Source organism: Erpetoichthys calabaricus, chromosome 1 (assembly GCF_900747795.2).
Source record: "Erpetoichthys calabaricus chromosome 1, fErpCal1.3, whole genome shotgun sequence".
NCBI classification, from domain to species: domain Eukaryota; kingdom Metazoa; phylum Chordata; class Cladistia; order Polypteriformes; family Polypteridae; genus Erpetoichthys; species Erpetoichthys calabaricus.
In genome coordinates this window covers 187798610-187822698 of record NC_041394.2, presented here as the reverse complement: position 1 = coordinate 187822698, position 24089 = coordinate 187798610, and the positions used below count along the sequence as shown (strand labels likewise).

General features: G+C 36.4%; 1 protein-coding gene across 4 annotated transcripts in view; it reads right to left on the bottom strand.

The window, feature by feature from the left end:
- The window catches only part of tspan11 (tetraspanin 11), a 343309-nt gene that overhangs the window by 3642 nt on the left and 315578 nt on the right, over positions 1 to 24089 (bottom strand). For 2 of the 4 annotated variants that reach the window (XM_051923121.1, XM_028810166.2), the window contains exon 8: positions 9632 to 9712. The exons of 1 other annotated variant lie outside the window; for it this stretch is intronic. In XM_051923121.1, the coding sequence (XP_051779081.1) occupies positions 9635 to 9712 (78 nt within the window). In that variant the 3' untranslated portion in view covers positions 9632 to 9634. The remainder of the gene's footprint in view (positions 1 to 9631; positions 9713 to 24089) is intronic. One more of the 4 variants, XM_051923125.1, reaches the window with a different exon arrangement.

Genomic DNA, 24089 nt, shown 5'->3' with positions numbered 1-24089 from the left:
GATTCCTGAAAAAGCATTACTCTGACCATCCATCCTGCAAACATTTTGATATTTGTGCACCAGCAGTTAGACACATTCATTAACTTTCAAAATCCAAGACAGATGTTTTGACTTTTGAGAAGAAAAATCTGTTCTGTATAGGAATTGTAGGTTTATAGGGCCATCATTGTCACGTACAGAGTGTAGTAAAAATCTTGCTTGCAGGTGCTAGTCAACACGCAACACACTACCATTCTCCGGCACCATGGCAAAGCATTTACTTTGTGCTGCCAACATAAGTAAAATTTAATTTAATTCAATTTAATTTAATTTAATTCAATGATCGATTAAAAAAAAAAAGTCCAATTAAATGACCAAAACCTTTTGGAGAAGCCCATCTTGATAATAGGCATTTTAAAAAAATTAGAATGTATTATAACACCTTAATGAAAAGGGAAATGTCTGTGTGTGTGTGTTTGAGTATCTGTGTGCTCTTCCATTTGCTAGGGTTAGCAAAAAAATGTAAAGATAGGCACAACATATACAAGAAGGGTCAAAAAATCAAAAATGATGATTAAAATGCCAAAGAAGGGCCTAAAAATAAGAAAATTGGTCTTATTGGCATATTCTGTTGACTGATGTTTTACACCAGCGACAACAGTATGGTAGTGAGTTTCTTTAAAACACACTTGGACCACATGATCAAGGTTTATATCTGTAATACTAATGACTAATAACTTTACGTGGTGGGTAATGTATGAGGGAAAATAATGGTTTATCAACATGCACTTTGGTATATGAAAGCCCAGACACAAATAGGTCCTGAATCACTAAACAATTTGACTCTAAAAGTGGTCACTTGATGAATGATGCTAAGAGGACATGGTGAAAATGGGCAGCTCTATACAAAGAGGAAAAAGGTCACCGCAGGTGCATATTTACATACCAGACCGACTCGTGAATCAAATAAAAAACACGAGGGTTATGCTGATTACTTAGATTTCAACCCATCTTCAACAGGTTGTACAGCTAGTGTCAATATAATTTTAATCCTTTATCATTATGGATGCTCTTTACGATACAAATAAACAGTTACCAGACCTTTTTTGAATGAAAATTAAGTTAGTGCTTTATATTCTGTGTCACCAATGATTTTGTAATATGCATTCTGACTGTATTATAAATGACACAATGTAAATTAGGACTGACTGGCTGGATGGACAGTTCTGTTTAAATCTTTTCTGAAATCCAAATGTTGTTTTTAAATGAAAACACACTTTAACTGCAAGAAGTGTCCAGATCTCTGCAAAAAAATAACTAGTAATGATAAAACATCACAATTATCATACAAAAAGAAGTAAGATTTCAATATTTCTTTGCTTCAACAAAACATTCCTCCTAATAGCCTGACTTTTTCAGGCATCATGGGACTTCATAGTACTTCTTCTCACTCAAAGGGGTTAATTATAGTGCTTAATATGGTCAGTGCTTGTACTCCAAGTCAATTTTGTGTTGTACATATTAATGAATTGGCCATCTATCTATCTATCTATCTATCTATCTATCTATCTATCTATCTATCTATCTATCTATCTATCTATCTATCTATCTATCTATCTATCTATCTATCTATCTATCTATCTATCTATCTATCTATCTATCTATCTATCTGCTCTGCGTAACAATTTCTTAAAACCCAGTCTTACGTGCATTTTGGACACACCCGACCCGTCCTGTAACCGCAACATTTTTTCGACTGAATGTTGGCACAATTTTTCCAATCATTTATTTTACTAAGTGAAAATGTAGTTTTATTTTTGTTGTGTTTCTGCTTCTCAACATTGGTGTCACAACAGAACATCAATACATGACGTTCAAAGTAAGCTTGCTATTTATAATAAAGAAGAGAAAAAGAACATTGCTTCTTTTCAGTTTGTGCAAGTATGAAAGAGAATGCCTAAAACAGATAAAATGATTATCACATACTGCTAACATTTATAAAACAATTTTGGAAATATAATGCCAACCTGCCATGCAGAGTGAATTGCACTGTAAATTACACTTTGGAGCTCATTATCATAATCATTATTATGAATTTTACAAAGGGCACACATGCAAACTAAAAGGGAGTTTAAGTGGAGAATAGCAAAATAACTGATTGAACAAAACTGCCATCAGATAACAGTTATAAAGTTATAAAAAAATAAAAAAAATAAAAAACATTAAAGAAAAAAAAACAAGGGTAACAGTAATCCAATCAGTTTATGTATTTATTTATTTAATTTTATTGTAATCATTCGATACAAATAGATCAATTTTTACAAAAAAAAAAAAAAAGGATTGAAAACAAATCCACCCCCATCCCTGAGAAAGAGAGCATGGCCAACGGACTAAAACTTAAAAATAGTAAAAATAAATAAATTGATGAGTTTAATAGGCGGATACAGATAAATGGAGAAGAAAAAGAAGTAGGGGGAGAATCTGCTTCCTCAGTGCTTTAAGAGCTTATTTTAAAATATTATTGATTAGATCCTGCCAGGTTTTGAAAAAGTTCTGCACAGATCCTCTAAGTGGGAATTAGATTTTTTTCCAATTTCAAATAATATAAGACATCAGTTACCCACTGACTTAAAAGGGGAGAGTTAGGATTCTTCAAGTTTAACAAAATAAGTCTGCATGCCAATAGTGTAGTGAAGGCAATCACAGTTTGTTTGTCCTTCTCCACTTTAAGCCCATCTGGGAGTACACCAAACACAGCTGTTAGTGGATCAGGAGGGATTGTGACACCAACGCTGTCTGAAAGGCACTTAAAAATTTTGGTCCAGAATGATGTTAGTTTGGTGCAGGCCCAAAACATGTGACCCAGTGAGGCTGGAACTTGATTGCAGCGTTCACAGGTTGGATCTTGCCCTGGAAACATTTTGGACAATTTCAAGTGAGACAGATGTGCTCGATATATGATTTTGAGATTGAATACTTGTATGCTTTGTGCATATGGAGCGCAAATGAATTCTCTGCATTGCTACCTTCCACTCCTTTTCTGATATGTTGAGTGAGAGATCCTTTTCCCATTGTCCTCTTGGATCTTTGAAAGGGAGGGACTGTAAAATTATTTTATATATTGCGGAAATGCTGGCTGAGTCCTCGAGACTGAGCAATATTTTTTCCAGCATAGAGGAAGGTGGGATATGGAGAAAATCAAGCAGGTTCTGTTTAACAAAGTTTCTGATTTGAAGATAGTGAAAGAAATATGTTGCTGGAAAATTAAATTTGGAATGTAATTGTTCATAGGATGCAAAGACGTTGTCTGTGTACAGATCTCTAAGCAATTTAATCCCAAATGTTTTCCAGACATTAAAAACTGCATATGTTTGCGAGGGTTGAAAAAGGTGGTTATCATGCAGAGGTGCTACAGATAAAAGATTCTCAATCTTTAAATACTTCCTACATTGGTTCTATATTCTGAGTGAGTGAAGCACAATTGGGTTTTTAGTATATTGGCGATAACTTGCATGTATTGGGGCACAAAGCAGGGAATATAGAGAAGTACTGCAGGATTTTATTTCTATTGCGGACCAAGCCTGTGTATGTTCATCTATTTGTGTTCAAGTTTTTATAGCTTGTACGTTTGTTGCCCAGTAGTAAAACTGAAAGTTAGGTAGAGCCATGCCACCTTCTGCCTTAGGTCTTTGTTGGGTCGCTCTTTGGATACGTGGATGTTTTAGGTTCCAAATAAATGAGGTTATGGTTGAATCTAATTGCTTAAAGAATGATTTATTGATGTATATTGGAATGTTTTGAAATAAGAAGAGAAGCTTAGGAAGGATATTCATCTTAACAACATTAATTCTTCCAGCTAAAGTGAGGTGGAGGGTTGACCATCTATGCAAGTCTTGCTTAATTTTTTCCATACAGACAGCGAAATTTTGTTGATAAAGAGCTTTATGTTTACTTGTGATATTTACCACTAGGTAAACTGGGTCTGTAATAATAAAAGGGAATGTGTCCTATCTAATATTGTATGCTTGAGAATTCACTGGAAAGAGCATACTTTTATTCAAATTAATTCTGAGACCAGAGACATTTTGAAATTCTGTAAGTGCTGTTAAGACTGCAGGCACAGTATTTTGTGGGTCTGATATATACAAAACCATATCATCTGCATATAGAGAAATTTTCTGTTCCAGTCCTTCTCTGATACAGTGATCCCTCGCTATATCGCGCTTCGCCTTTCGCGGCTTCACTCCATCGCGGATTTTTTATGTAAGCATATTTATATATATATCGCGGATTTTTTGCTGGTTCGCGGATTTCTGCGGACAACGGGTCTTTTAATTTCTGGTACATGCTTCCTCAGTTGGTTTGCCCAGTTGATTTCATACAAGGGACGCTATTGGCAGATGGCTGAGAAGCTAGATTGCTTACTTTTCTCTATCTCTCTCTTGCGCTGACTTTCTCTGATCCTGACGTAGGGGGATTGAGCAGGGGGGCTGTTCGCACACCTAGACGATACGGACGCTCATCTAAAAATGCTGAAAGATTATCTTCACGTTGCTATCTTTTGTGCAGCTGCTTCCTGAAACGACATGCTACAAATTGCTTCGCATACTTAAAAGCTCGAAGGGCATGTATTGATTTTTGACTGAAAAACAAACTCTGTCTCTCTCTCTCCCTGCTTCTGACGGAGGGGGTGTGAGCTGCCGCCTTCAACAGCTTTGTGCCGTGGTGCTTCACATACTTAAAAGCAAACAGCCCTATTGATTTGTTTGCTAGAGATTGTTTTCTCTATCTATGTGACATTCTGTGCTCCTGACACGCACTCCTTTGAAGAGGAAGATATGTTTGCATTCTTTTAATTGTGAGACAGAACTGTCATCTCTGTCTTGTCATGGAGCACAGTTTAAACTTTTGAAAAAGAGACAAATGTTTGTTTGCAGTGTTTGAATAACGTTCCTGCCTCTCTACAACCTCCTGTGTTTCTGCGCAAATCTGTGACCCAAGCATGACAATCTAAAAATAACCATATAAACATATGGTTTCTACTTCGCAGATTTTCTTATTTCGCGGGTGGCTCTGGAACGCAACCCCCGCGATGGAGGAGGGATTACTGTAATCCCCTTTATCTGATAAGCATTTTGACAGTGAACTACCAGTGGTTCAATGGCGACTGCAAATAGCAGTGGTGACAAGGGGCATCCTTGTCTGGTACCACATTCTAGTTTAAAGTAGTCTGAGCAAATGTTGTTAATAAAAACTGAAGCTTCTGGATTGGTATACAGTAGTTTAATCCATGCACAAATGTTCGGGCCAAACCCAAATTTCTCTAATGTAGTGAAAAGGTAGTTCCATTCAATCATATCAAATGCTTTTTCTGCATCCAATGATAATATTATCTCTGGGGTGTTTGTCTTTGCAGGGGAATATCTTATATTGAACAGGCGTCGGAAATTGGAAGGTAAGTGTCGGCCTTTAATAAATCCAGTTTGATCTTGTGATATTACCGAAGGAAGCACTTTCTCCATCCTTGTAGCTAGGACTTTGGAGAGTATCTTAACATCATTATTCAGAAGTGAAATTGGTCTGTATGATGCACATTGTGATAAGTCCTTGTTTTGTTTTGGAAAGACGATGATTAATGCTTGGTGAAAAGTTTGACGTAGAATTTGGTTGTCTCTAGCTTCTGTAAATGTTGCTAATAGGAGGGGAGCTAGCTGAGTGGAGAATTCCTTATAAAATTCGACAGGGTAGCCATGAGGGCCTGCTGCTTGCCGCTCTGAAGTGACTTTATAGCATCTAGTAATTCTAATAGCGCCAGAGGTTTATCCAGTTCCTCTGCAATGAAAGTATCTATTTGTGGTATCTGTAATGTATCCAGGAATGCATTAGATTGTGTCCTGTCTTCTTTGAACTCAGTAGAATATAAGGATTTATAGTAGTCTCTAAATGTGTGCATTATATTTTTATGGTCAATGATTTTATCTCCATTTGTGTTGGTGATTGCTAGGATTGTATTGCGAACTTCTTGCTTGTGGATTTGTTGAGCTAACAGCTTATTAGCTTTCTCTCCATGTTCATAGTAATGATGTCTTCATTTAAAAATGAGTTGTTCAGTTTCTTTGGTTGTTAAGAGGTTGAGCTCTGAATGCAGAGCCTGTCTTTTCCTATGAAGAGCTTCACTTTGACACCTGGCATGTTCTTCATCTATTCTAGTAATTTCGTTGATTAGCTCTGATACCTTCTTGGTTTCTAATTTATTTCTTTGGGAAAGATATGAAATAATCTGTCCTCTTAAGAAGGCCTTTAGAGTTTCCCAGAGTATTCCTGCAGAAACCTCTGAGGATGTATTTGTCTCTAGGAAGAAACTGATTTTTTATATAAATTTTGTACAGTTCTCATCTGCTAATCTGTAGAAGTGGGTTAAGACATCATCTGCGAGATCAGTATGTGGGGCATAATGATTTCAGCTCCAAGATCAGAGGGGCATGGTCAGAAATAAAAATAGCGTCGTACGTGCAAGATTGAATCGCAGCCAGGAAATTATTATCTATAAAGAAATAATCAATTCTTGAGTAGCAATGATGCACTCGTGAGTAGAAGGAATATGTTCTTGAGTTTGGGTTTAGAAACCTCCAGGGATCTGATAAGTTGTGGTCAGTTAAAAACTGTGTAATTGTCTTTGCAGTGTTAGATGTCATCCCCCCTGTGGCAGGAGACCTATCTAAGAGTGGATTTAAAACATAATTAAAGTTCCCAGCCATTATAATTTTATGAGTGTTCACATTGGGAATAGATGCAAATACATTTTACATGAATTCCCTATCATCGAGATTGGGTGCATAAACATTTATCAAAATCACTTTACAGTTAAATAAGTTGCCCATGACAATCACATATCTCCCTTCAGGATCCGATACTACATCTGATGCTACAAATGAGACTGTTCTATCTATAAGAATTCCCACACCTCGAGTTTTTTTTGTAAAGCTGGAATGGAACATTTGGCCAGTCCAGTCTTTTTGCAGCCGGAACTGATCTTTGCTTACTAAGTGGATCTCCTGTAAAAATACTATTTTTGCATTTAGACCTGTTAGGTGAGAGAATACTTTCTTTCTCTTTAATTTGTGATTCAGGCCTTTAACATTCCAGCTCACAAAGTTAACTGTCCCATCGTGGAGACATAGTACAGTAATCCCTCACTATATCGTGCTTCGACTTTCGCGGCTTCACTCCATCGCGGATTTTATATGTAAGCATATCTGAATATATAACGCAGATTTTTCGCTGCTTTGCGGGTTTCTGCTTGGACAATGGGTCTTTTTACTTCTGGTACATGCTTCCTCAGTTGGTTTGCCCAGTTCATTTCATACAAGGGACGCTATTGGCGGATGGCTGAGAAGCTACCCAATCAGAGCACACAGTTAAGTTCCTGTGTGCTGATTGGCTCAGCAACCGAGCACCGAATTCAATTCTGCTGCGTTAACCAGGAAGTCTCGTCTCGCTCACTCAGCATCAACGTGTTTCGCTGTGTAAAGAGTTAACTTTTGTGCTCTTTTGTGTTTATCTTTGTGCGTAGTCAAGCCCTTCGTTATGGCTCCAAAACGATCTGCTCCTGCTACTGCTTCAGAGGCCGTGCCCAAGTGCCAACGGAAGATGCTAACGATTGCTGAAAAGGTAAAAGTTTTGAATATGTTGAAGGAAGGGAACAGCTACACCGCTGTAGGACACCTTTACGGCATCAATGAGTCCATGATTCTTTTTATTTAAAGAGGAGGAAAAGAAAATAAGATCTACGGACGCAGTGTCCTTTAACCAGGGTGCAAAACGAGTTGTAAGTGGACGTAATAAGGCGGTAGTCCGGATGGAATTTGCTTTAGGGATTTGGATTGAAGACTGATGGAAGAAGAACAACGACGGTGCTACACAGTCACCTGAAGAGGATCCTTTAGAAGAGCTGTAACGCTCTCCTTTGTTGTGCAGTAAAATTAAACTCATCGTTATCAGACAAGTCGTCGTGTCATTGTTGGTGAGTAACCATAATTAATTTTCTACGTACAGTACTTAGTACATGTACGTACGTTTAGTGTCACTGTACACACATTTTACTGTATACAATTTTTCTTGCATTGTACGTATTTATAGCTAGTTGCCTGTCTATCGTAATGGCTGCAACATAACATGTAACATATGTGATATCGGAGACGCTTGATATCTTATCTCTAATATTTAGGTTTTACTGTATATAAACAGTGTGTTTACATACATAATTTCAACAAATCTTACCAAATATCTAAGAGAATACAAAGGGTTTATGCTGTATAACTGTGCAGAAAATGTTTATAAGATTGTGGGAGAGTTTATAAGGGCTTAAAATATATAAAAACAACCATATAAACATATGGTTTTTACTTCGCGGATTTTCACCTTTTGCGGGGGGGTTCTGGAACGTAACCCCCGCGATAGGTGAGGAATGACTGTAATCCAATCAATTTAACAAAATTAAAAGCTCAGTGGAATGGAGGTGGTGGATTTTTATTTATGAAAACCAAGATTTTCATGAGACCTGCAAGGACCAAATTATATGGCTTCATAATGCTATTCATACTGTAGATAGAAAGCATATATTCATTAAAAGGAAAGTATATATAAACTCTAACCTGAACAAATTTCCCCAAACAACTGAAAACTTTAAAGCTGGAATACTTCACATAAAACAGACAACTTTTACTTCTGTATCACTTGCCTTCTATAGTAATAATCATGCTGTAAAATAATATGTCCATTAGTACAGAATTCCCATATAAAAGCATGTTTAAATGTCGCAAAATATTCAAGTAATAAAGCAGAAAATGTTTCAGTTTTGAAATCAGCATTTGTCTTTCAGCTATAGTTATGGCAATTTTTTTATTGAACACTAGAAAATAACAGCACTAGTTAACTATAAAAGATCTGTTAGCAGTGACGGCTTGATCAGTTATTAAGTCATATAAATAACCAATGCATTACATTTCTTGATTGATTAGCAGAAAAATTGTACTTATGCAAACTGCCACAACATATCTCTGCACATCAGATAATGCATGGTAATCAACAACAGGTAGTACCTGCACATTCAAGCTTTTAGCAGCAGGTAGAAAGACAAAGAAACAAACACAAAAACCAAAAAAAAGGCATGCAATAGGCAGCGTGCAATCTACCGTGAATCTTTTTTAAAGTTAAATGAGAAAATTAGAAACACCAAATAAACGTTACACTCAAATGAGCCACAGATTTGAGATTAACACACACTTGTACATATGGGTCAGGTCAACTAATAGAGGAGCTGAAAAGCATTCTATTGATTAGGGGAAATCGGGCAAACCTTCCAATCACCAATTTATTAAATTCCCAAATGTGTCTGATCTGTTTGTTCAGATACATTCTCTACCTAAAAAGGTTTCTCAAAGGGTGTTTCTGATTTTCCTTTCAACAGCTTCATCAGTGCATTTATAGAGTTTTACTGTAACAAATATGGACTGACATTTTGCAAAGCCACAATGCCATTTGCCCAACAATGTACACAGGAGCCTTTACATTGAGCTGTCAGCCAGAAAGATGTCCATCATGCATCCCCCTCCCCACTGCTGCAGAAAGGGGAAAATTAAGAAATGCTGACCAATCACATGTCAGAGAAGTCTTCTTCCTCTTCTTTATAGAGCAGATAGATAAAACAAGCAGTCAGAACTGCACCAATCAGCTAGCACAGGACAAGTGAAAGAAGGTTATTTTCAAAGTTTTTATCAGAAGATATAAAATTACTGTTATGCTATGTGAGGCTTGCAGAAATGCTGTGACAGTTATGCTCATAATACTTGAAGAGAATGAATAAACCAGATTTTTTTACGCTCCTTCAGGACGATGGCTGAAGTCCTCTTGCCTCTCATCTAATTCTACACATGGTTTCCTCCAAATGCTCACACTGCACTTGGTTTTTAAATACCAAGAGAACTGATAGTTCTTACAGGACGATGCAGATATGTGTGCAAGATCTTAAACAGACTGCAGCTTATATTTAGTGATTTTGTTCTTTGTATTTCATCATTAAAAACATGTAACAACTTTAGTATCAATATCAATTGTAAGGCACTTTGTTTAAGCGCATTAAATGGAAGGCTGCTTTAAGTTAAACTGAAATCTAATTACTTCACAAAGTGCCTTGTTCGGAGCTACCTATGTAAGCTACAAGAAAAAAAAAACTTTTTTACATAATATAACTCTTAGGTGTTAAATGGTAAATAACACTGTACTTTATGCTGGCAAAGTTTTTGCATTAATTAGAAAATATTTTTTCAGGTTATCTTGGATTTTTTTTTCTGAAAATTCACATTTTGACATGTTGAGTGATAGCAAAAAGGTTATTAAAAAACAAAGCAAATTTCATATAAACAACAAAAGCAGTTAAAGATTTCTTTATCTTTCAATATATTTAAAAAATGTTCCACATAGCACAACAATAATCAATACACATGCAACATATCACTATAAATTTCATCTAACATGTGAATGAATTTACATACAGCACTGGTTCAGAGGTTTCGACAAATATAAAGTTGGCAGACTAAAAGCTGTACACAATGGATTCAGGAAGTTTTTAAACCCCTTCACATTTACACATTTTGTTATGTTGCAGCCTTGTGCTAAAATCATTTAAAGTGTTTTCCCTTATCAAGCAACATTCAATACCTTACAATGGCAAAGTGAAAACAGGATTTTAGACACATTTGCAAATTAATTGAAAAAAAAACCCTGAAATATCCCAGTGACACAAGTCTTCAGTCCCTAAACTTTGCAGTTTGTTGAAGCACCTTTTACATCATGTCGGTATAAGCTAAGCTAAGAGATGCACAGTTCAGTACAGAACCCCAGAGCCTGAGCATCTGCCATCCAGCTGGAAGTACAGTAGTACGAGAAAGTCTCTCAGTGTGAGGTCTCTAAAATGGAATTTTCATGTCTTTTTCCAAATAAATAAGACCGTGACTTTATCTAAAGTCTTTATCTAAAAATCACTTATACAGTATAAATGATTACATTGAAAAAATGACTTTAATAAAATATTCACTATCAATTATATTAATCTTTCCTACCACTCACAGAAGTATATTGAATCAAAGGTAAAGGTTCCAGTGTGCTCCAAAATGGAAATACAATTTTACTTATTTAAGTTTTGTGACACCTAAATATGTGAATTTTACAAAACACACCCTTCCAGATTTAAATGGACTAGCTGGTTTACTTAAAGAGACCTGTCAACATTTTGGACATGCAGGTCTAGAGTAAATGTGAAGAGACTAAATCACAGATAGAGATGCACTGTTACACATGTCTGCAACAAATGACATTGTTACCATCTGCAGTGGTCAAAAAAAAAAAATTCAGATATACAAAACAGAAAGAAAAGAAAAACCCTCACCATGCCTCTGTCAAGGAACAGTCTTTATATTCTATATTTCGGACAACTTTTGTAAACATTTCTAGGGTCAAGAATGATCCTTAAATCTCTAGGTGGAATTTTACTAGAACTTCTTCTGGTGTTACAAGGTGTTCTGACAGTTTTGAGGCTGTTTTTTGTTGGGCTACATGAGACGGCATATAAATACAGCATTTTCTATATGTAAAGTTTAATTTGTCATTTTGAATTGGTCTTTTGATGACTGTTAGTTCCTATATTGTGAATGACTCTGTCTGGTCAGGTACTATTTTAAATCCTTATAGCTATAAATTGGATTAAGTTAGTTCTTGAAATGAACAGAAGGGTAGACTTTATTCTATTTGCACCCCAAATAATAGATATAGGTATTAAAACTTTAAGGGGAATCAAATTTCTATAATTTATTTCAATTTGTCATAAAAACTTTAAAATCATGCCATGAATAACCTTTATTGCCAAGCAAGTCAAGAGCCAGTTCTGGACAAGCCACTGCTCTATCACACGGCACACTGAAACACACTGGACCAGACTGCAGGTGCTAATATACTCAACACAATGTAGGCAATTCTCATGTGTGGCATCTAAGTTACGATAACCTGGCTGTATACATTTATTATAACCGACTAAGGGTTATGGCTAATTAGGATGGTGTGGGGTTTGGGACCACCGGCCCTTTAAAGGTAAACAAAGCTCAAGCTACAGTATAAGAACCTGGAGAAAGAATTCAAAAAAGCTTGTTTTTGTTTTCAAATTCCAGACATATTGCCCTGCATTAGCTAAAATCTTAGCACAAGGCCTCCTGTTGCTGTACAAATTATGAAGTATATCAGCATACGGTGCACAGTGCGAGATCTCTCATGTGCTTGCCTGAAAACATAATGAAAAATTGTGCAGCTGGGGTTAGTTATATATTTCATTCATGATTTTTTGACTCTGGTGTTCTAGAGACTGGTAGGTATAGGGAAGGATGAAAAAGTGAAGAATTAAACAAAAAAAAAGATATATTAGTTTACCATGATTCCCAGGTGAGACATTTCTGCTTCTTAGCATAAGTTCCATATGGGTTTCTATGCTTTGTCATATTTAATTCACTTGCTTTGTGGATTAATATGGCAAGCCAAATTAAAATTTACAGATATCTCAAAATTAACGCAATTCAGCATATTAGGCATCTGAAGCTTGATTCAAGATATCACAAAAAATACATTTTGAGGTATCTGAAAACAACTTTCTGCACATTTAAAGATATCTCAGATACATTTTAATATACAGTATCTCAAAAATGATCCTGTACATGTTTTAAGATACCTGAACTTCATTTAAATATATTTCAAAATCACCTGTAAAAAGTCATCTTCTTCTGAAGGGACATGCTGCCTTTTTTAACATATCTCAAAATACATTCCAGATACTGTACCTTGAAATGGAGACACAGCATGTATCTGGAAATATATTTGAGAGATATTTCATTATGCTTTACATATCATGAAATACATTTTAAGATATCTTAAATGGAACAGAAGCCCATTTTAAGATATCAGAAAATTAATTTGGCATATCTAAAGATGCTTTTCAGGTATCTGAAAGTAACCAGTATGTTGTTTTAAGACATTCTGAAAGGTATTTGAGACATCAGGTAACGTAATAAAGATTTGTGGAAATAGACATTATCAGGTATCTTTCATTCACTTAAGATATCTTAAAATACATCTCTGGATATTTTTACCTTTATTTGGCTTGATACGTATGCATGCACATTTACAACTTGTACTGTCTTTCAGAAAAAGAATATGTACATGCTTTCATTACTGCTGTTAACTGCATGGTGTGGACAGGGTAAAAAATGCCATGCCACGACATCATAGGAATCTATAAAACAAGTAGATATGTAATAATACATAGCTATAAAAAAACAAATATAAGCAAACACTGTGTTTCTTAAGAACACTTTCAAAAATATTTAAATCCATCCATCCATTATCCAACCCACTATATCCTAACTACAGAGTCACAGGGGTTTACTGGAGTCAATCCCAGCCAACATAGGGCTCAAGACAGGAAACAAACCCCGGGCAGCACACACTAGGGGCAATATAGGATCGCCAATGCACCTAACCTGCATGTCTTTGGACTGTGGGAGGAAACCAGAGCACCCAGAGGAAATCCACGCAGACATGGGGAGAACATGCAAACTCCACGCAGGGAGGACCCGGGAAGCGAACCCGGGTCTCCTAACTGCGAGGCAGCAGCACTACCCACTGCACCACCGTGCCGCCCAAATATTTAAATACACAGAAAAATATGTGATTGTTTATAAAGAAGTAACAAAAGATTCCTTTTTAAATTAAAATAAACAGAAATAAACAGACAATTGCACTTCCATGACTAAATCACTGAACATAAGGGACCGACAATAACAATGTACTACATTCAGACCTGATGAAGAACTTTTTTAAGTATATGTAGCCACAGTAATTTCCCAGAAACACTTGGAGGTCTTCCTGTTCCATTTGAGCAGACAACATTATCATAATCTTCTAAAAATCTTTACTTTGCCCAAATACCTGAAGCTAGAGGTTAAGTACCACACTTTTCTTCTTCTGAGGATTGCAAAGAGCAATGCAACTACACAACTAGAAGATAATTAGCATTAGTGACGATGTTTTATACAAAAAGTCAAGTGTTAGGGGAAATAATTTAAACAGAAAATTTTTGGTTATATTAAATTGCAGCAGTTCTATCTTTTAGTGAGCATATTTTTAGTAAAAATAAATAAAAGGTGTCATCTTGCTTGATTTCTCACTACACCCATAATGGCTAACACAGCACAACACCCTAATACTACAAGCATATTCCACTACATATTAATATTTCAAAGTGCATAAATTTAATTTACTATATCAAGTACAGACAAAAAAAGTGAAAAAAAAAGAAAAGAAGGTGAACATTAATTTTCTGGTTTGAGTCCCTTTATCACAATACACCTTATTAAAAAATAAACAATTTTCTGTATGAATTTTAAGACGATTAAAGGTAATCTGTTGCATCAAAAACATTTGTAGCCCTCCATCCATTTTAATAGAGTATGTCTATCTACCATTTACACATAAATCACAATGATGTATAGATTTATTATAATTTCTCAGTAGTCTATTTTTATATGTGTATCTCTATATATATGTACACACAGTATAAAGCGATAAAATGCCTGGTATCCACAAAAGGGCTGGAATGTCCGATGAACAGAGGAAACAAGAAGCACAAAAAAGAGGGATGTAAGAAGTAGAATGTCTGGTGAACAGAGGTTTGTAATTGCATAACACAAATGAAACAGACAGACTTATACAGTATATAAGAAACAGAATGAGTAGTTTAAAGAGAAAAGGAGACTGTGTGAACCTAAAAGGGATGAACAAAAATCATGGAAAAATTAATACCAGTTGTAACAAGAGCATCTTTATCTAAATAATTGGTTTGATAAGACATGCAAAGAACAAGGTAGAAACTGATTAGACATAAATGGAAACCAGCAATATCTGTCCATTAATTAATTGATGAACCATAACCATTTGACAATGATAAACGATACAGTACAGACTAAAATCGAAAGGTAAAGTCTGAGTCCTGGAGACCTTGGCCAACTGGCCGCCTACCTGCTCCTGGGTTTTCTATAATGGAGTTTGAACTGGTTGCCCAATCCAACATTTGTATAGAATGACAAAACTGTATTCTAGTTGTCCCCTCACATCCAATTTATTTACTACTGCACCCAAGACATTTTTAATGCCTTTTAGGGGTCATTTTTACTGTGTGCTCTTATTTATCTGGTTCTTTTTATGTCGCATCTTGTCATTTTTTTTACATGCCATACACATGTATTGTCTGTGGTTTATGTAATTTTATTGCATTTATGGGCTTAGCTTGATATCTGCAAGTACTTCAGTATATTGGTCCTTCACTTCTGGCACTTTTTTCTTTTTTTAGACCATAATTCTGCATTACAGTATATAAAGAATGCTAGGCTCTGAAACTGTTGCCTGTAGCAACAAGGCGAATTGTTATGAAAAGATTATGTGTGACTTGTTAATAGCCATCAGCAGTCAGTTTACTCCAGTCCTGGGCATAAATACATTAGAATGCTTTTCACTGCTTTATTTTATGATGCAGTCTATCCTTTGCTGCCCTCCTTTCTGAAAAAATACATCACTATAATTCAGTGGAAAGCGGCACTTTTATTTATTGACAATTAAAGAAAAATTAAATCTTCAGGAAAGAAGTGTCAAAAAAGTTTTGTAAAGTACTGGTAGATCAGAATAGAATCTCGCATTGCTTTACACTAGGTGAAATAATTGAATAAAATAAAAAAAAACCTCATTGTTTACATTACAGAGTTATGTTATTTGTCATTATCTGATACTGTGAAGTGTCTTTTCTTGAAATATGGAACCTATTGTTATTACTCTTGAAGTAGAACTCAAGGTTGATGCTCCGACTCTCTCTCAAGGTGTCCAACCTGAGTCAGCAAAGATTGGGTACAAACTCATGACATTGGGATTGCAGGGAGCCAGTTAGTTTTTCTGCTGCTCTCAAGGAAAGGATGCTTAGCCTATGATATAGCTTTTCCTGTGCAGCAGCTTTCTCACAGCCACTCCTGCATGTGCTGTCAGCCACAATTGTGTCATTTTCACATTACGAGGTTTCTACTTGTTGGGTATGTCAGATTTGCTGATCATATCAATGGACCATGTCAGTTAAATCACTTAAAATCGCTGCCCGTGTCACATTTACTGACTGAATGACAGCTTTCTAGCACAGGTAGTGGGCTGCTAGTTGGAGCTGGCACTGTAAAAAGTGTTAACAGCTATAGCAAGTATAGCCACAATCTTGGCCCTTTATCTTTTTTTCTGTTTTGTCTTGGTACGTAAACACAACACATCAGAAAGACAAGATTCTCTTCTGTTTGTGAGGTCCAAAACACCCATGCTCCTTATTCCTCATTGCTTCATTCTATGCTTTGTAGTTCCGGATGAGCATTCATTGGTTGTCAGCTGGCGTGCACATACAGCCTGCCCCTGCAACTAAAGGCAAAGTCAAACCTATTTGATTTTGTCAGAGCGAGTTGCAGACTAGTTGGAGTGAGTCACGAGGCATGTCACACTAGGCGACCGGCTTTGACTCGCTAAGTTTATGTAAATGAAGGCTATGACCAGCACTCTTTTTTCTTATCTTCTGAGAATTCTAGTAACAGAAACGTCTGTATCTTATGGGTGTTTGAATAATTCTTTCTAATGGACTATTGTATGGTCTGTGGCTAATTCAGACCCCATATACCTACAACTCTAAACAGAATATAATAGGTAGTTCAAGGAAATTAAAAAAGCTACAGTCTCAAGTATGGAAAACTACTCTTACACATGGAAAATAATATAATGAAATAATAAAGCGGTTCTCTTGTAAGGCAACAAAGGAAAACGAAAATGATTTGATCCAGACATTTAACAATATTTTAGTCTTTTAATACCCAAAGTACTAAACCCTAAATAGATACACAGTGCACACACAGACATCCTTATATGAAAACACAGCATTAACAAATAAGAAGTTATATGTGTTTCAGACACTAAAGTTCTCTGAAAGGCTTCCTTTTAAGAATGCCATAAAACAGCCATTTCTATATGTAACTGTATCAAAGACCTGTTAAAATAATCAATGCACCAAAAGCTTTAATAATCAAGATGATGACAAGATATACAGCTCCAATGCACTCCTCTGAACCCTAGACTGTTCCAAATTTAACTGTTTTAAAATCTGGTTGTTGGGTTATACTGAGAAGAAGAAAAGGTTTATTGGTGTGGATTCATTAACTAATCATTCTGATCCTAAGAAATTCTTTTTATATGTTGATTATATTTTTCTGACATGATTATTACTGCTTGTTGCTATCTGTGATGCTCATTGTTGGCAAGCAAATGACAAGATGTGATGTCATGGTACTCACATTCATAAAATTCTAAATAGACTGCCGAAACATTACTTTTTGTCATTTGAAGGCTATTTAGAGAATTTTTGATTTTTTTTTTACTTTTGATTCTGAATTTTGATCTCATGTTTTGATTTGTTCTTTTGGTTTTGATTACAAAAAGTATTACTGTTTGTCCTAGACCTTTCTGTTAATGATTCTACTGTGACTGACTTTCACATTCTACAAAAGTGGACTGAAAAATGTAGCATATTTAATAGCATTTGGTGGGGGGGGTTGCTTCTTTATGGGCAAATTGAACAGAAAAGGGGTCAATTCAAAAATGTTTAAGAAGGCATCAACCAACAAATGGTAATATTAAATCAAAGTAAGAACATCACCAACATGAACAGTACAAAATAGCAAATAGAAATCAAAACTGATAGTTAACATTTTATACAAAATTGTAACTTATTTTTAAAGGAAGGCATACTGTATCTATAAATCTCCCTTTAAAACATTAAACAAGCGACTGCCTTTTCACAGACATTGCCGGGAACCTTAATGAACTCTCTAATTCAAGAAAGTCTTTCAAAGAAAACAACGAAGCAATGAACAAGCAAACTCCAAACAGTGGAGCGACAGTCTGCAGCATCAGCATGGGCCTGTAAAATTAGCAGCATTTCAGTAAGCGTGGAAGTACCCAGGGAACTACAATTTTATAACATTGTGGTTTTTATAATTTTAGATTTCGTATCGTAATTAAATTGTGAAATTACAGTAATGTATTCCTTCCTGAAATTAAAGACGACATAATTTCCATGGATCAATCTATACTGAATAATTAAAATCCATGACTTATTTCATCCTACTGAACACCTTCATAATTGTCAAAATGATTTCAAGTATAACACAGTGTGGCAGGTGGGTGCGTCCATGTCCAGCTGGGATGTCCCTACACACTATATTCAGGGGGAGCAGCCCTGGACAATGCAATACCTCCCCCTGGACGCTAGATGTGCGCCCCCCTGGGTTGGAGGTATGCCTCGGTTTCGCACAGGGCTTCATGGGAATTGGGGTGGGGTGCAGCCCTGTTGGGTCCTGCAGGCACCGCCAGGGGGTGCTGTGTTTGGGACTCCTGAGCCCGTGTGGGCAGCATATTCATCACACCCGGAAGTGCAGCTGGAACTCGGTGATCAAGCACCTGGAGTACTTCTGGGTGAACTATAAAAGGAGCCAGCAACCACCACTCAGCGGCCAGAGTCGGGTGGAAGGAGGACAAAGCTGCTGAGGAGGAGTGGTAGTGCTGAGAGGAAAGAGAAGTGCTTTTGTGTTTCATTGGGTGCCGTGGTTGGGACTGTGTATTGTCTGTTGGAAACGGGGAAGATGTGCGCCCACAGGGGAAGAAAAATAAACAGTTTATTTATTTTACACGTGCCTCCCGTGTTTAATCTGTGTTGGGTCGGGCGCTATATAGCATCATCTTACAACAGACATCAGTCCACTTCCTAAATGTAGAGCTCCATGAGTGCTTGGGAGACGTACCTGTGTTTTTTCATTAGGTAATTAGATAATTGAGAATTGATTATTCTCAATTAATCAAAGAATAATTGAGATTATAATGTTTCATATTAACAGTGCTTAAATTCATAAATATGTGTGTTTTAAATTTCTTGGGGCTACGCAAATGAATGTTACCCTGAGATAAGTGTGCATTTGTTTGCTATTTTCATAATAAATTATTAATCTTTCATACACAAGCATAATGTGTTGAACATTGTTTAGTCCCCAAACATTGATGACATAAATAAAAATTCTGTGCTGTTTCTTACTTCGCTTTATTTCTTTAGTTCGTCTCACAAGGAAGTGAACTTTGGTCAGTAATGGTGTGATTCTTAAGAGTTTGCAAACAATATAGCAATTCTGGCTGATGGAATGTGGCTGGCCAAAAAGATAGAAAGGTGAAAAGGAACAAAAAAATGAATACCAATCTCCTAGTCTGTAACATGCGGAAGTAAAAAGTCAGAAAAATAAAAATGCAAAAACCACAAAACTCAAAATGCTAACTACAAACTCGAAGGCGGCCCTAACCCACTAAACGTTTTTATTGGTAATTGAGCACACAGATATTTGAGACAATATCCAGGGACCTTGAAGAACAGGAGATACATATCACAAACTTATATAGTAACTGTCCTGTGCACTAGAATTTCTGGATGTTAGACAGTGGCAATGGAAATTGTTTATAACATTAATATGGCTGTGGACATTTGAAAATACAATAAATGGCGGTGGCTTCAGTTTAAAATGGTATATAAAATGGCAGTGGGGAAAGATCATAAATATGGTGAGAAAAATTTCCAGTGATCTTAAAATTGAATTATATGTGGAAAATGTGTCCTTGAACGGAGTTTGCACTCATAAATACTTAAATCATGACAGCAGCCAAATATGATCAGTGATTTCAGTTTCTAGGTTACATCGATTTCTGTCAGGTGTACGTCTTGTTTATAGTGTGCTAGAACACTTGATTTTATTATAACCACATCTGCAACATTTATATTACATATTAAACTCTTCTTTCACTGTAAAAAATTGTGAAAACAAAAATTAACTCTAATGTTTCAATTTGAAGCATTAGAATATTATAAAAATCCCTGCAGTAGTGCTAACATTTGAAGTTGGTATGGTATTGGTGGCCATCAAAAAAGTCACTCAGGCACATAAATCTGACCTATACCTGTTACATCACATGATTTATAAACTGAGACTGACATGGGGTTTATTTTTTTAGATGTCTGTAATAATAAAAAAAAACACAATCCCACAACACATACTTAAAAACTTCTCCCGCCGCTACTATCAGATAATGATACTGTCAAAGTGAGTTACATACTGCAACAGCCTGTTTTGCTTTTGTATTATGTTTCTTGTTATAACTAAACAAATCAATAATCACCTTCCATAATTTTGGAGTTCCTTGCAAAACACTATGCAGTGATAGAAATTCCAACTCAGGAAAACAACTGGACGACTAAAACTCTACTCTTATAAAACTCCTTAAAAAATATATTGTTAGTTTGTTGATTCGTCATGACCAAAAGGAGTTTGATTTAAAGGTGTTAAAGAGTAGTGGTGTGACTCATTAAGTTAGATATGCTCCCTTGTTTAATTGAAAATACTTTTGTTTTACAACATCATTTGATATTGGCAACCTTGCACACCATCAGAGAGTGTATGTAACATGTACACTGTTTATTGTTTGCTTCTGTCTGGCAAAACTGATGCATCCTGTCTGAACTGAACATCTTATTTTCACTGTTTTTATTTTTGGTGTTCACATTTATGGTCACAAACACCACTTATTCATAAGAGTCCAATTTGGGGTCTGCAATTAACCTAGCATTCATACCTCAAGATTTTGAAAGAAATATATTGTACTCAGAGAAAACATGCAGTTTCCAGACAGACAGTGGTCAGGCTATTAGTCAACCGTTAGTCCAGAAAACTGTGAGACAACACCAACTTCTGTGTCACCATACCAGCTTTGTACTAAATGGTTTGTTTGAATCAAAGGATTATATACATAATGGCCTCAAATCTGAAAATAGGTTAAAGTGTGTATTTGTCAGCTCTCTCAGTAAATGAATGCTTCACTGAGTTCAATAGCATCTGAAACAGAGAGGTGATTTTTTGCTATATTATAGTGTCTGAATGCTGATTACTTATTACAAGAAGAGATATTTTCAACTGCCTAATGTAGCTTGCTATTAAAAGATCTATGGAAAATAATGTGTTTGCTGCATGCAATATATCAGCTAATGTATTTAACCTTTACTTAGCTTTATCTGTTTTAACAGGGTTGTTTAAACTTGAATCAAGGCACCAAATATACCATATATAAGTGCCTTTTATTTTTGCGGAGTTAAACATAAAAAGGTTATGGATGTTATTCTTGTTATCTTCTTATTTAGCCAGAATATGTGCAGATGCTTTTGTATAAATTACAAATACCTGTTGTGACAGATAGGGGGCGCTCTCGCTCCCTTGAACCCTCTAATCAGACGCCAGACACCAGATAAAAGTCCAATAATAATATTTATTCGGACAATAATGTGCACAAAGCACCCTCCACTCCACAATACTCATAAATCAATACAATAACACTAATCAATAAACAATCCTCCACTCCCAGACACGTTGCCACCCTTCCTCCCGACTCAGCTCAACCCTGGGATCTCCCATAGTCCTTTATATAGTTCATGACCCGGAAGTGCTTCTGATCCCTCAGTCCATGTGATTATTCAGCACTGCCGGGTCAGGTGAAAACTCCTCTTCTTCATCCCGGAAGTACGTCATTCCCTCTGTCGCCATGACTAAGACGTACTTCTGGGTTATAGGTGAAACCAAAGTCTCTGGGCCTTCCTGCAGCGTCCCCTGGAGGCTCCCATGGTATTCAGCAGGGCTGTGATGAAAAACTCCACTGTCCATGATGCCCTGCTGGAACTCGGGACCCTCTTTGTTGCAGGCAGGGCTCCACCTGGCAGCCTGGGGGTATTGGCCGGGTTAAAAGGCCGGCCATATCCCACACTGTATAAACTCCAGGGTGGCATGGTGGCACAGTGGTAGCGCTGCTGCCTCACAGTTAGGAGACCCTGGTTCACTTCCTCCCTGCGTGGAGTTTGCATGTTCTCCCTGTGTCTGCATGGGTTTCCTCCGGGTGCTCCGGTTTCCTCCCATAGTCCAAAGACATGCAGGTTAGGTGCATTGGTGATCCTAAATTGTCCCTAGTGTGTGCTTGGTGTGTGTGCCCTGTGGTGGGCTGGCGCCCTGCCCGGGGTTTGTTTCCTGCCTTGCACCCTGTGTTGGCTGGGATTGGCTCCAGCAGACCCCCGTGACCCTGTAGTTGGGATATAGCGGGTTGGATAATGGAAGGATGGATGGATGTATAAACTCCAAGACAGAACCAAACAAAGCTGTAAAGCATCTGTTCAACAAAGGCTTACTAATGCTTTTAAAATGCATTGTCATTTTTTGGCAGTAGCCATCTCATACTTTTTACATGGTTCTTTGGGCTTTGGAAAAACATAGAGATATCAGATGTTAGTAAGCTTTTCATGCCTGAAGAAACTCAGAATAAACAAGAAATCATAATGTCCCATCCTTGGCCAAGCCAACTGCTTGTAATTTGCATTTAACCGTAACTTTCACATGTACAGTAAAGCTTGGTTTGTGTCTGTGACCAGGTCTCTGAATTTTACCTACAAGGCAACCATAATTATTTGGTCATCACATTAAGTCATTTTGAATATTGCTTGGTGTATTTGAACAAGACCCAATCTTTATTCTGGTCTAGTCAAGTCATTCAACTCTTTATTTTCAATGGCTTTTACAGACCCTGGGTGTTTTAGAGATTGCTGGGTCAATAGTGTGTTCACTCTATTAGATTCTAATTGCAGATTGATTCAAAATGGTTTATCAACCACTTCTCCCTGTACTTAGCACTGAAATTCTATACATACTGTATATCTAACAAATTCATTCAAATGTTACAACTCTATCAGACTGTGTTAGAACTTTGCTTAATTGACTGTTTGGAGGTTGCATATTCTACCTAAGTCTACCTAACCTAACCATGTCTGCAGTACATAGGCTCTCCTCTATGGATTACTGTTTTTGTGCTGGTACTGATTTGCACATAATTCTGGAGGAATAATTTGCAATGATCAGAAAATGAATGGAGGCTGGATGGATGGATTCAAATAAAACTCCTTTTTTACAAATGTAGAGTTCTCGAATATAAATTTCTAAACACAGATAATTTTGGGATATTAATTAAATTATGCTAGCAAATATGAGTGCAACATGAGAAGAAACACTGTCACCAACGCACTGCATTAAGTTGTAAAGCATTGACAGTGCCGGCATATTTCAAACCCTGGACTGATTTTATCGTGGATTGTCTGAAAGAAAGCTTGGATTAAATTGCCAGTGTTTGGCTGCTCTGACTGCAATAATGCTGGCATTTTTTAGAGTGAAAGCATGTTCTCCAAAGATTTATACATTTTAAACATTAGTTGATTTGTTCTTTCACGTGGATTTCCAATGTGTAACTTAAAAGCACTATTTTATATACAACATGCAATAATGTACTAGCTTGGCTTTTACAGTATTAAAATTCACATTACAGTGGTTTTTGGTTTGTTGTGATAATAGGAAGGTCATATTCATCATAATTCAGTTAATGTGTACATTTTCTTCCCTTTTTTAAGGGCTTTTAATACCTTCTCTCAAAATGACAAAAAGACACACTGTCTTTCATTGACTATTGTGCTAAAAAGATAATGTACTGTAAAACTGGCCACTTTATCTGTTGCATTTTTATGAGACCATTTTGCAACACTTCCACTTCTAATTCTTGCTAAAGTCTGGGTGTTATGCTAAGTTGTCACCTGTAAAGCTATTTTTAAAGGTTTTACAGATCTGACTTTGACCAACAAAACAATTGCAGCAAGTGATGATAACAACTGTAGATGAATACATGAAATAATCCAAACAATGCTAAAAGTAAATTTAATTCAAATTGAATTAAATGCTTAATTATAACAATAAACAAAACCAGATTTGGCTGCTTACTGGTGTTCTCTTACTTAAAATTCTTTAAAAACTTATCCCCTACAAACATTT